Genomic DNA, 14830 nt, shown 5'->3' with positions numbered 1-14830 from the left:
AAGAATACATGTAGGATATGGAATGACTTGGCAAGAAGAGTTAAATTATATATACATATACATACATATTTGTATGTATGTATATATATAATATAATATTCAAATTGAATATATGGAAATATGCAAACTGAAAATAGAACTATCAATGCGTGGATATTAAGACAACAGAGAATGATCTGGTAGTTCTTTGTTAAAACTCTTTTTGTGTAAGTCTAGGATTAGCTAATTATCTTAGTTTTTTTTCCTAATTAAATGGTTAATTATATTGATCATTAAATTTTAGTGATGGTATATTAGAAAAAAAGTGGTCATTGGAATTAGAGGAATCTGGATTCATAGCTTGGTTCTGCCATTAAACTATCTGTGTGATGTTGAGCAAGTCACTTAATTTCAGTTTCCTTATCTATAAAATGAAGACATTGGACTAGGTGACCTAGATGATTTCTTTCAAGTTTCTAAATCCATGAAACTATGGTGTGTTTTAGTTTCATACATCTCTTTTGAAAATTAATTTAATGAAATAGTATAAGCATTGTTGGCATAATTTTACTAATTTACTAAATATTCTAATTATCAAGCTCTTTATCAGTGAAGTTTTTAGAAACTTATACTTATGAAACTATATTTTTAAAAGGGAAAATAGAAATTGGACAGTCTGGCCTATTTCACTTAGTAATCATGTTTTTGCTTCTCATTAGCTCTGATTGATTTCAGAAAGAGACTTGATTTTTTTTTTTTTTTTTTTAAGTGACACAGTCAGCTTGTTCAGGGCTCTATCCACTGCACCACCTAGCTGCCCCAATATAGTTAGCAATACAGATATTTCTTTTCTTTTCTTTTTTTTTTTTTTTTGAGGCTTGATATTTTTTGAGTTTGAGAGTTAAGCTGTTTTATATAATTGCTTCCTAATATTGTATTAGGACACATCATTTTGTCAAAATTTCATTACAATATGTAAAACTACTGGACTTTTAAACTTCTCCCTTAATCTTTGCATCTTAAGTTTTCTCTCTTCTCTCCAACTATATTTTTTAAACTTTCATTTTTCATGAGATTTCCTTCCTTCCCATTCTTCACATTTCATCAGTGGAAATAAAGATTGTGTCATTTCCTGATATAATATAAGAAATTTATGAATTTTTAATTGTGCCATAGAAAGATAAGAAAACAGTGAGCATAATCATAAATTAATGTGAGAAGAGTAAATCAATGATTCATTGGTCATTAACATATCCAGAATTTTCATGTTCATTTTTACATTTTTTGTAATCAGTCTATCTCAGCAATCAGATGTATTAAAAATAGCAAATCTGATTTTATCTTTCTATTTCATAGGAGAAAACTATAGAAGTTACTTGATCAAACCCTATCTTTTTATAGATGAAATTCAGGCCAATAGAGGCTTAAGCAACTTGGCCTTAGTCACACAGATACCAAGTAGAACTGGGATTCCAGCCCAGGTGCTCTAACTTCAGATTCAGTATCCTCTCTACTTTTCCTCATCATTCTCTTTAATTCTCCCACATTCTTCCTTAATCTGTTTCCTACTAGATTTAATTGCTTGCCAGATTTGACAGTGCAAAAGTTATATAAACCTTATTCAGTTATCGGCAAGTATAAACTACTGGTTACTGTGTAAAAATAATACCTTGATGAGTTTTCCAAAAGTTTCAATTTCCAGAGAGTCAGGAATCACTGAATACATTTACAATATGTAAAATTTTACCCCTCAAAACTGTTCACTTATCTCTAAATTTTTCTTTTTATGCTAGCACATAAATTGTCATTTAAAATAAAAGTCCCTTTTTTTGGGACATGTTTGGTTTTGTTTGCTGTGATCTCAAAGACTGTTTACTAGTTTGTAAAGAAGTTGTAATTATATTGGTAGTCCCAAATAATAACTACTCTTAAATTAGTGTATTAAATCTTGAAAGATCTTTACTACATTATGTAGAATATCATTGTTCAGAATTTGAGGCAGAAACTCTTTAAAAATTTTTTCTAAAAATTAATTAATTTTTTATAGCTTTTTGTTGACAAAACATATGCATGGGTAATTTTTCAGCATTGACCCTTGCAAAAACTACTGTTCCAACTTTTCCCCTCCTTCCCTTCACCACCTCCCCTATATATGTTAAATATGTTAAAGTATATGTTAAATACAGTATATGTGTACATATTTATACAGTTGTCTTGCTACACAAGAAAAATCAAATTGAGAAAGAAAGTAAAAATAAGCTGGGAAGAAAAACAAAAATGCAAGCAAACAATAACAGAAAGAGTATAAATGCTCTGTTGTGGTCCACACTCATTTCCCAGTGTTCTTTTGCTGGGTGTGGCTGGTTCTGTTTATTACTGATCAATTGGAACTGATTTGGATCCTCTCATTGTTGAAGATAGCCACTTCCATTTTAATTGATCCTCATATAGTATTATTGTTAAAGTGAATAATGATCTTCTGGTTCTCCTCATTTCATTTAGCATCAGTTCATGTAAATCTCTTCAAGCCTCTCTGTATTCATCATACTGGTCATTTGTTACAGAACATTAATATTCCATAACATTCATATACCACAATTTACTCAGCCATCTCCAATTGATGGGCATAGAAACTCTCCTTTTTATCTTTTATTGCACAACTGGTTTACAGTGATTATACCTGGCATACTCATCAAATCAGGACAAGGAAAACTTTTGTGTTCTTTTCTCTTGAAGCAGGACTGTGTCTCAAAGTATTAATATCAAAAGAAATGATAAGGAATGCAAATTTAAGAGGCAGCAGAGGTATAATTTAGGAGTTAGGAAGACCTTGTGTGACCTTGGATAAGTTATTTCCTGGTACCCACAGGCACTAAGATTGTATACTACCGAGTTGTTGATATGCCTTGGTAGAGGGAGTTCCCACACTACTTAAATCACAGGTTTAAACCTACATCCCACCAAAGCTTACTAAGTTTCTTTGACTTACACATTTTGTAGCCTATGTATTTATGTTGCTCTTAGTTTTTTTTTTAATATGGTGAGTTGATTTAAATACTGAAATTTTTCCAATGCATAAATTTTATAAATTATAATACTCCTTCAAGGCCATATATATTTCAGCTTTAAGTATAGTCCTAGTTTAAAACTGTTACATTCTTTGATTCTGGGGGAAATTTTTTTTATTCAATTAGAAAAGTATTTTTTGCTTTGAATTTGTGATATCTGATCTTTAATTGTATTACTTCTCTATTCAAAAAATGTCCTTTCCCAATTCATAGTCATATCAAAAACACATTTTAAAAATAAAGTACCTATAAATATAATTTAAGTTTTTCTTAGACAATTTAAGAAATGAAGAATATTTTAAGCTTTGAAAATATTCTACTTTGATTGCTGGCTGTCTTGGGAAGAGAAATTTTAGAACATAATTTAGAATACACTATGCATTGTCTTACAGTCTCAGAAAGATTGTAAATTTCTGATAGTCACATAACTAATAACTGTTTAAAAGCACTGTTTAATTTTCCTGACTACAAGTTCAGCATGCTATCCATTGTGTCAGGCCTTCTCTCCCTGTAAAGAAAATGGATTGAATTATTTTATACTGTCATTATTCATTACCTATGATGTACAATCTATTGTTACTTGCTTATTTTCTAATTCAAAATCTGCTGAAAAAAGCTCTCTTCATAATTTCTAAGATTATACTTGCATCAAAGCCAAATATAAAAATCAGATTGTTCATATGTTTTATTATTGCCATTTGTTTCCCTTCCATTATATCAGTGGGGCTCATTTAGTTCGTTTTCTTTTTCTTTTCCTTAATTTTTTTCTTTAGTGAGATAATTAGGGTTAAATGATTTGCCCATAGTGACACAGATATTGTGTCAAGTGTCTGAGACTAGATTTGAACTCAGGTCCTCCTGACTCCAGGGCCAGTGCTCTCTCACTGTGCCACAATGTCCACTAATGTAAAATGTGCTTTATGCACTGCAAACTACTATTTAAAGATTTCAAATAATTCCTTTTGTACCTGTTCTGTAGCTCTGAATGCTATACTACAACCATACACACACACACATTAAAGACTTGTTTGAAGGTATGAATTCTCTATTTTTTTATTTCATTTATTTTTGCAGGAGGCAGTTGAGGCTAAGTGACTTACAGCTAGTAAGTGTTAAGTGTCTGAGGCTGGGTTTGAATTCAGTGGGTCTTCTTGATGGCAGGGCTGGTGCTTTATTTACTCTGCTATCTTCCTGCCTCTCTTTATTTTTAAACACTATGTAAAATGAAGAACATAACTTCCATCAATCATTAGTGACTAATTAGGATGTCTATGATATGATATGAAATCTTGTCCAATTTTGGCCTTCTATCATAGTTTAGTTGAGGGTTTAGACATTTAAATTTTACTTATAGAAGACTTGAAAGGCATTCTTTATTGGCAAACTTCAGGGATTTAATGCTTTCCTTAGTTTTGGAGAATGTTTTCTTTTCACTTTGGCCAGTAATTCTACCCTGACCAAAGGAATTTATTCTTGGTGTTACTACTTGTTGGACCATTTTTACAAATTCACACCAGAAATCTTAGCAAAATGCTTAATGTTACGTTAGAATATGCTTCCACAATATTCGTCATTTCATTACAATTGTGTTTTTGTTTTGTAAATAGTATTTTGTTTTTTCCAATTAATATATAAAGATAGTTTTCAGCATTCATTTTTATAAGTTTTTGAGTTCCAAATTTTTCTCCCTTACTTCCTTCTCCCTCCTCCTTCCCTCATCCAGAACAGTAATCAACAGTAATCACCTGATATGTTATATGTATACAATCATGTTAAACATGTTTTCACATTAGTCATGTTCTGAGAGAAAAAAATCACAAAAACAAAAAGGTGAAAATATGTTTTGATTTGCATTCAGGCATCATAGTTCTTTTTTTAGATATGGTTAGTATTTTCTGTCATAAAGTCTTTTGAAATTGTTTCAGATCATTGTATTGCTAAAAAGAGCTTAGTCAATCATAGTTGATCTTCACATGGTGTTACTTTGTACAATATTCTCGTGGTAATGCTTACTTCACTCAGCATCAATTCATATATGTCTTTCCAAGTTTTTCTGAAATCTACTTACTCATCATTTCTTATATACAACACAATAGTACTTCATTACATATATACATATTTATATGTATATATACATATCTATATCTATATATATGCCACAATTTGTTTAGCCATTTCCAATTGATGGGCATCTCCTCAATTTCTAATTCTTTGCCAACTACAAAAAGGCTCCCATAAGTATTTTTGTATATTAGGTTCTTTTCTCATTTTTATGATCTCTTTGGGGTACTACAATTGTATTTTCACTGACAGGAACTAATCAAGCTCATTTCTTATGCTTGTCCCTTATAAATGGCAAAGATAAACACTTTTCCAATTTCATAAAAAGAAAAAAGTTATACGTCCTAGAACAAGAAAGAGGCTGGTCTTGGTCAGAAATTGGGAGGATTATTAAACAGGAGAGACTGTGTTTCTCCTGTTCTCTCCTTTTCCCTTTCTTTTCTTTCTCTCTATGTAAATTTATCTTAGTTAACTCTTCTGATCATCTCATCCAACCAGTAATTCTGTAGGTGTTGAACAGGTGAGCTCTTGGGCCCTGAATCTGGCCCACCTCAGTTAGAACTGCCATTATTTCTTCTGATGCTCTAGCTGCTCCAGTTTCTCCTGGTCCTTCAGTTCCAGTTGCTGTTGTTTCCTCTGATTCTGCAGATTCAGCTGCTGTGCCTTCCTCAGGTATTGGTGCTGTGGCTATTGCTGGTTTGTTTTTGGGGTGTTTTTTTTGAGCTTCAAATGTGAAGATTTTGTCATTGTGGCTGGCTTTCGATCTGCTTTTTCTAAAAATAAATAAATAAATCTACCTACTCAATGATAATGCACTTTGGTCTCAGTCTTGCAATTTGGGTTCTTCCTATTGTTTTGATCTACTTCACTTCTATTTTGTAATTCATACTTTTCCATTCAACACCTCTTCTATAATTAAAAAAATTTTTTTTTTGCTTCTGATTTCCTGCAGTTTCAGTTCAATTAATATTTGTACATTCATGAAGTATACCACACACTCTACTAAATAGTATCTTTTTTTCTTAATAGCTCTACCAATTATTTCACATCCTATTTTCTAAGAAACGTTGAATATAAATGTCAGATATCATTTCAGCCTTCTATAATGTTGATGGCCGTGTTCCTTTTGGTGAAGAATTACCTTTCTGGATCCCACTACTTACTATTGGGTAGCACAGTGTAATTGGGAAGGCAGTTTCTAAGAGACATCCTAAAGTTGTCCTGATGGTACAACAGGCTAGTGAATGAGGAAATCTAGTCTACCTGATGTCCAGATTTTCATTAAAAGGGGCAGGAACTTCTAAAACCTTGAAGACAATACTCAAGAATGAATTTATGAAGTTAAATGATAGAAATAAAAATAAAACTGTACCTTGATTATGTTGAAGTAAATCTTTTTTTCCCCTAATTATTCCACTAAACACTGAAGCAAGTTATAGCTATATGTAGGAAACCAGCCAATAGGAAAAAGTTTATATCATACTGTTTATATAGCTTAGTGCCAATATCATTGGGTAATTTTATATGAGTTCCTGCTACACTACTACAATCCTTGAGCATAAAATTTCTGATCATGTCCATGATCATGTTCCTCATTTTTGTAAAACTTTCTATTTATAGATATGTTATATATACTGTTTCACATTGTTTCACATTTTGAGAAACATTAAAGAATCCCTAAGTCCCATTGCATTCTAATAGGAAGGAAGGAAATGGTCAAAATTAATCAACATTCTTAGGGAGATGACTTTTTAAAAAGTAATTTAAAAGTAGTAATTAGAGTATCTCACGGAAAATAATGGATTTTTAAAGGAACTGGCAAAATAAAAGTTGTTCCACTTAATCACACTAGCTATCAATTAATATCCAGATGTATTCTAAGAAGCTTATAGAATCTTTTTTCCATGGAGTCTTTTAGAAATAAAGTAGGTAATCATTTGACTAGGGTGTTGCCATTATTAGGAAGGTAGGGTTAGCAATATGAGGAGATCTTAGGGGAATGAGTAACTCCAATCTTTCATTTTTTAGATGGGAAAATTGATCCTTAAAGAAATTGTTAACTTGACTTGAGTCACAGCTGGTGATTGAAATGAAATTAGAACCTAAATTTCCTGATTCTAGGTCTAGCACCCTATTTACTATATATAACACTGCCTCTTGGTACAACTTCAAGGTACATTATGATTTTAGTGGGTACCCTAAAAAATGTTGATTCAACTGGAGTCTCATATAATAAAAGGAAGTAGTAATTATAAAACTTCATTAAAGGTAGAATAGTTTGGAGGATTCCATTGACCACTTTTCATAGTTGCTTTATGCAACTTCTGGTCTTTTAAGTTTCCTCTCATGAACCAAAATAGAGATGCCTCTGATCAAAGTGAAAGAATTTAGTGAAAATGATTTTGCTCTTTGAAAACATAACTCTTATTCATTCTAATTGTCTTTGTTTTACCTAGTAAAAAGGAATGGAATTTGACTATTACAATGACAATTTTGTATGTATGTTTTTTAATCTTGTTTATATAGTTTAATCGGTGCAGAGAACAGTACATTCATGAATATTGTTTGAAAGAATGAATGGCATGTTTCCTTCTCTAAGGCCATTAGAGAGATCCTTAGGAATTAGAGTTCAGAAAGAAATTTTGTAGCACTCCATATAATACTTACTTGTTGACACTTTGTACTAGGCATTGACCAATGGCCAAACTTAATGCTTAGGTCTTTTTGTATTTATTTTAAATTTGTACAATTCATTGTAGATGTAAGACACATTCAATCTTTATTTTTAATCAAAAAAAAAAAAAAACAAAAAACCTGAAAAATATCAAAAGGTTAATTGCGACTTGATATAATTCTTAACTTTTAGAAATTTTGTAATTTTTGAAATTTCTGCTATTTATAGAAACTAATCTGCATATTGATTTGGACATTGATCAAAAAAAGTTATTACTTTTATTTATAATCTTTTATATGTATTATATTTTGATTTCTAGTGTGGCTTGATCTAAGAACCCAGGGTACAGTTGAAACACTAAGTAAAAGAATTCCAGGAAATAATAATTTTGTCAAGGTAAGGGTGTTTCCATGAATATCTTTTATAAAACACATATTGCTCAAAATGAAGATCCCCAAATTTAATTAAAAGGATTCCTTTATAGTTCCTTTTATTTATCACCTGTTTAGTTGTCTGAGATAATATAGAATGTCATGACAGTTTATGCAACTAATTCTTAAAACTTCACCAAGACTTTTGTGACATCTTACATGTAGTAGAAGAGGCAGGTCCCCCAAAGCTTTTTTTTTTTTTTTTTTTTTTTTTTTAAAGTAGAGGGGAGGTAATTGGGATAAGTGACTTGCCCTGAGTCACACAGCTAGGAAGTATTGAGTGTCTGAGGCTGGATTTGAACTCTGGTCCCCCTGACTCCAGGACCCATGCTCTATCCACTATACCATGTACCTGCTCTTTTCTTCATAAAGATGTTTTTCCAAAGGTAATCAACAAGATCAAGTCAGATCTAGTCAAAGCTTTATTCTATTTGCTCATCATATGGAGAACAGAAAACTCAACACATGAAAGAGTAAAATGTTAAAAAGGAAATTTGAATCCAGCTCTGATGATTTGAGCTATATATACTCCACTAAATTCCTGTTTTCCTCTGTTACTGACTGAAAAAAAAAAAAAAAAACATGGATTTTGATTTAAGCCTTCAGTTTTTTGTTTTCAAATATTTCTTTAGGCAGGACAAGGAGAAGAGGAGAGTTGGATAGGATTTTATTTTAGTTGTCTTGTTGGATTCCTCCTCTTGTTTTCTGGTTCTGTTTTTCTGAGACATCTGGGAAATAGCTATTATTTTTATCCTTTACCGCAGGGTAGGATATGATCATGACAACTTAGTGAACATGACAGTTTAGGTTTAAGAAGATAACATTTTTTTTCCTTGGAGATTGATTTGTAATCTCCAGTCAATTTAACCTAAAGACAACAGGAATAGTTTTTGTTTACTTTTTACCTTTTTTAAACTCTCCAATGGCAATTGACACTTTTTTTTTGGGAGGGGGTTCCATGTTCCATTATAATGGCTTATAATCAGAGTAGGCACCTGAATGAACCCCATATATGTTGCAAGTGAAGTTATAGATTAAAATGTACTTCCTTTCAAAATATGTTTTTTTTTTCCTCTTGTCATTTTTAGAATCATTTGTATTTTCTTCTTGAGATTCAATCTCCTGTAGGATCTTCTATCCATGATTCTTAACCCATAAAATTGCTCTGATAAACATGTTTGTCATGTTTTTGAACATTTTTTTTTCCAAATAAAATTGAGGTAATCTTGAATGAAAGTATCTTCATCTAAAAAAATTTAAAAAATTTTTCCCAGTTACATAAAGAAACAATTTTTTTGCTTATACATATACATTCATTTTTTCCCTATTTCCTATTAGTAGATAATTCAGAACAAAAGGAAAAAAGCATGGGATTTAAAAAAAAAAGAAAAAGAAAAAAAATGAATATAGCATATGTTTTACATTCAGTTTCCATAGTTTTCTCTCTGTCTTGGATCACTGAACTGCTGAGAAAAAGCAAGTTTGTCAGTAGTTAGTATCTTAATTTTGAACTTACATTTCTGTAATAAATCCATCAGCTATACTTGCTTTAAAAAAAGAAAACCCAATTTAGTTTTATCTTTGTTATTAAAAACAAGGTATTTAATAAACTTGTTTATAATCTATTATCTAGTTGATTTTAATTTGTTTATACCACTTACCATCTATTCAGTATTGTTTAAGGTACTTTGCCTATAATAAATGCTGTAAACTCTATATATCACATGTTCTGGTTATTATAAATTCATCTCCGAAATTAACTACAGCAAGTTATAAATACATGTTAGCTTCATAATCTATGTGACAAAAGCATATTAGTAATTTCAAAAGAAACATAGACTACAACTTTGATACAAATAATATGTGCTTGCTCTAAAGACTATCTAAAGGTTAATATCCATTACCTTTTTTCTTTACCTTATTACGTGGATGATCTTTGAACCACAAACATTATTATAACCTTTGCTCATGAACATGCTTACTTACCTATGCATGGAATGGGAAAACCAATTTTTTGCTCATTACTGCCAACTTAGTGGGATGAATTATTAATTTTTCTATAGGTTTTATTAAAATTTTTAAATAGAATCATGCTAATTGATTTTTCTCAAATTTTTCAGTCCAAGACTGGCCTCCCACTTAGCACTTATTTTAGCGCTGTGAAACTTCACTGGATCTTAGAGAATGTGAGAGATGTTAAACAAGCTGTTGAAGAAGAAAGAGCTCTTTTTGGTACCATTGATTCATGGCTCATCTGGGTATGTTTTTATATATAAAAGTACATATTCTTGGGGGAAATCTTTGGCTATTCAGAATTTCATCTTATATGATTTTATATTCTTGGTATTTTTAAAAAGTCATTTACTAGCATGACCCATGCCTAAATTTCTTATTTTAAATTGTAACTTTGTAAAATCTTAACTTTGTTTGTTGCTATATTGTGGCACATATGGAGGTGATGAGGTTCTTGTCCTCTGTCCTAAAATAGAGTAAGATTTAACAAATTGTACCAAATCTGACAACAAGTATTGTACCTACTATATTCCTGGCAACCAGAACAGAGAAGAAGGCAGCATTCCCTGCTCACAGGCAGTTTATATTTAATATGAAGACGAGTATATCTATATATAGACCATATAAACATAGACAATAAATGTAAACATTCCATATAATTTGGGAAGGAGACCTAGAAACTAGGAAGATCTTGAGAAGTTTTATGTAGAAGATAAGGCTTGAGCTGTGTCTTAGTGGGGAAAAACGGTAAGGAAGAAAATCATTCTAGGTGTATGAAATAGCTTATACAAAATCAGAATATGGTGTGTCACGTGTGAGAAAGAGGACAGCATATTTCAATATAGAAAGTAATATCTAAAGGGTCTACAAAGAAAAATATGGCTGTTTTACATAATTAAACATATGTAATGTCAAATCTCTTGCTTTCTCAAAGACTCAGGGAGGGAAGGGAGAGAAATTAAAATTAAAACTTAAAATTTTTAAAGGAGGGAGAAAACTTGGAACTAAAAACAATTTTAAATTAATGGTAAAAATTTTTTGTTTACATATAATTGAAAAAAGTTAATTTTTTTTTAAAGTTTACAAAGTTAAAATGTGGTCAGATTACATAAAATTTTTGAAACTTAATAGAGGTGCTTATATTTTAACTCAAAGGAAATAGGAAGCCAATAGAGTTGATTAAGGATTTCATGTAGTCACTTGAGGAAAATTACTTTAGAAAGATTTGGAGTATACTCCTAGACATTTTTGATGTCCATCTTAATTACATTTGGAAAGAGATTCATCAATATCAGGTGTAGGTACTTTGTGATAAATTCTTTGGCCATAGTTATCCATGAAATGAGTTAAAATATGAAATATTACTTAGTCCTTGGCAGCTTTCTGTAATGGTGGCAGAAAAAGGAACAAAAGGTACTAATTGCAATTCTCCCCAGGAATGTTACTTTGGGAACAGAAGGAATTCACTCTAATTTTTTCCATACTCAAAGGGAATGGTAGTATCTGAGCATGGGGTAACCTGTAGCACAAACATAGAAAATTGCTTTTTATTCAGACGCTTTACAAAGTACCTTCCCAATTCTATCCATAGATTGGTGTCTATTGCTAACCCTAAGTCTTTGACTTGATCTCTAATCTTCCTAAGAGATCCATATCTATTATTCCCAATTTACTTTTTAATCTGCATTTTCTAAATTTCCAGCCATTGTAGCAAATCAAACATTATTCCAAATTGGACAGGCAGTTCCATAAAATCCTTTGTCTCTACTAGTCACAAACACTTAGCTAGTCAAGCCTCTGTAATTCTATAGTTTGACAAGCATCAGATTGAATTGTGGGGTATCTTTCCCAGTAATAATCCAAATATTAACTTAGTGTCCCCATCCTAAGCCCCAAATACTGTCATAGCAAGGAAGTAGCATTAATTACCCTATCCCTTTTCACAGGCTTATGGACTCCTTACTGGGAACCCATTCAGACACATGCACGGGTAGTTTGGAGTCCATTTATCAATTAGTGTTATTCTAGTTCATTTCCAAACCAATGGGACCCAAAGTCCTTTGGGGTTTAAGGCAATGATTTCATCCTCTGAAACTACTCCTGCTGAAAATGGATGCTGAGCTGGGTCATCCTACAGAGTCCCATTTGGAGGGGTGTGAGCTAATTGAAGATCCAGTGGGTGGAGTCAGATCCCTGAAGCTGATCAATACAGCTGTATAGTGCTGGTCATTTTAAGGTGAATTGCTCAAAGCCTAGAAAACAAACTTAAGAAAACTAGAGAGAAAGGATGAGAGAGCACTAAGAGCAGAACCTCCATTCTTGGGAGGTATATTTATATCTTCTCTGAAGATTCTCTAAAATCTTAAAAGCAATTTTCAGAAAGAGGGAATCCCATCAGAATAACAGAGATAATTACCTGTCCAATGCAGGATATTCAGATAAGAGAAATTAACCCAAACTTCTGTTTGAGACATATGTGAAGTCTTTCTGTCAGTGTATGTTTGTTTGTGTGTGTGTGTGTGTGTGTGTGTGTGTGTGTGTGTGTGTGTGTGTGTGTATGTGTATAGACATACATACTTATATAAATAAAACAACTCAACAGGGGAAGAAGATATTTTATTTTCCCCCTCTTGCCAATTTCTGTAGTAGCATGGACTGGGAGAAGCCAGTCATTGGCCAGCAGCTTTTCATATAAATTTCATATAAATTATTCAAAAGAAAACATGTTTATGTTACAAGACACACTATACAAGTGATAATCCCACATTAGTAACAAACTTGAATAAAATTAGCTTTCTCATTGATTGTAACAAAATATTCTATAAGTTACATCTCGAATACACTAGAAAGAAATAACACTAAATCATCTCTAAACTATATACTAAAGATGTTTGTTTTAGTTTTAATCATCAATAAAGTCACAGGTCCCATAGACAGTTGTATCAATCATTTGAAACCTTTGAGGACCGTATTTTATATAGACATATACATCTAACAAGAGATGAATAAGTCAGATACTCATTTATCTAATTATAAGATATAATGACTACATATATTTTCAGATGGAAAGCAACAAGATATTACAAACTTGAACTGTGCTCATCGCTTCTATTGACTACTTACTCTGAATATAGAAATTTGCTGTAAGAGGAAAAAGCAGGGGCCTGATTATAATAGCTAACAATCTCACCTTTTAGCCAACTCAGGAGTTTTTGAGTAACTTAATGGTATTGCCCTCAAATAGTGGGCTACTAATTTAATCAAATAATCATTTCCAAATTCAAAACTCAAAACAATATGAATTATAATCCCAAGAGATTGCAACTTGATAGCAGATAGCAAGTTTCACTAACCAGAGGTTTTAGATCCTAAACTTATCTATCCCATGTGCCTGCAGAGCCCAGCCAAAACTAGATGCAGTTACTGTCAGGTTAAAATCCTTTTCTAGGTACTTCAAAAAAGCTGTAGGTAATATTTGCTACCATATTCATTTAACAGGGAGAACATGACGCATTTTTAATAACTTAGATAATTTGCTGAATGGATTTTTGAAATAAACCATTTTCAGAGAATTTGCAGTTAACCAGAAATCTAATAAACTTCTCTTAGAAGTTCTTTGCATTGGTAAGTCGTAGAACTTTTGATACAGCATCACAAATGACTTTGCCTTAAAACAACCACAGACTTGAAAAATAAAAACAAACATTTGTTATTAACACTATTCCTTTAAACAATAGAAGCAATTAATGTTAGAGGAATTTCATTTAACTAGCTAGGAGGGGGGAGTGAGCTTCAGTGAATGGGTTTGTTTTCTCACTTCTAAGGAGTGCCACACCCAATGAGAGAAGGGTGGACTAAGCACTAAACCAGTGGTTCTCAAACTTTTTTTTCTCAGTATCTTCATGTTGTTAAAAAACTATCGAGGATCTATTCAAACAGTTTTTGTTCACATGGGTTATAGTTATAGCTATTTACTATATTAGAAATAAAAAATAATTTTGAATTTGTAGACCCTATGAAAAGGTTTCAGAGACCCCAACAATTCTTTGGACTACACTTTGAGGACCACTGCACTAAACCTTTACCCTCTCAAACCAACAGATCATGCAAATAATTAGTGTAGAGTTTTCAATCTTAAATTTTAGATTACCCAAAATCTCTATCAAAAATCTCCAGAAACCTAAAGGTGAAGAAATTGGAACTCTACACTCAGAACCACGCTTTTTCCAAACTTGGATAGTTCACAAACTAGGGGAACGGACCCCAGAGCAGTGACAGAGTCCACCTCCCCTGCCTGTCCAATCTCACTTTACAATATCTGATGCAGGCAGGGAGAAGTCACCTAGAGAGATCAGTTCAGCTCCATGGTCCTACCCTTTGGGGAGGCGGTCTGTTCTGTAATCCAAGTTATGTCAAGACCTCTATAGAGGTCTTGAACAATTTCACCTTGGCATGCTCTGTCAGAAATTCCATTCATTTCCCAAAGATTAAATTTTCCCTATAAAATTTATTTATGGGCCATCCTATGGCTTCTGCTTTACTGTGGGTCAGTTCACCAAGGCAGTCAATCCATCCAGAGGTGTTTCCCCTTCCCCTTCTCTTCT

At 32.1% G+C, this 14830-nt stretch overlaps 1 protein-coding gene across 13 annotated transcripts in view; it reads left to right on the top strand.

The window, feature by feature from the left end:
* Nucleotides 1–14830, top strand: part of GK (glycerol kinase) — a 74435-nt gene that overhangs the window by 24457 nt on the left and 35148 nt on the right. For 8 of the 13 annotated variants that reach the window (XM_051985054.1, XM_051985056.1, XM_051985053.1 and 5 more), the window contains exons 5-7: nt 5697–5780; nt 8102–8178; nt 10334–10471. In XM_051985054.1, the coding sequence (XP_051841014.1) occupies nt 5697–5780; nt 8102–8178; nt 10334–10471 (299 nt within the window). The remainder of the gene's footprint in view (nt 1–5696; nt 5781–8101; nt 8179–10333; nt 10472–14830) is intronic. The other 5 variants (XM_051985059.1, XM_051985058.1, XM_051985064.1 and 2 more) reach the window with 1 other exon arrangement.

This window comes from Antechinus flavipes, chromosome 3, assembly GCF_016432865.1.
Source record: "Antechinus flavipes isolate AdamAnt ecotype Samford, QLD, Australia chromosome 3, AdamAnt_v2, whole genome shotgun sequence".
NCBI classification, from domain to species: Eukaryota; Metazoa; Chordata; class Mammalia; order Dasyuromorphia; family Dasyuridae; genus Antechinus; species Antechinus flavipes.
The sequence above is the reverse complement of the archived record's forward strand: the minus strand, read 5'-3'. Positions and strand labels throughout refer to the sequence as shown.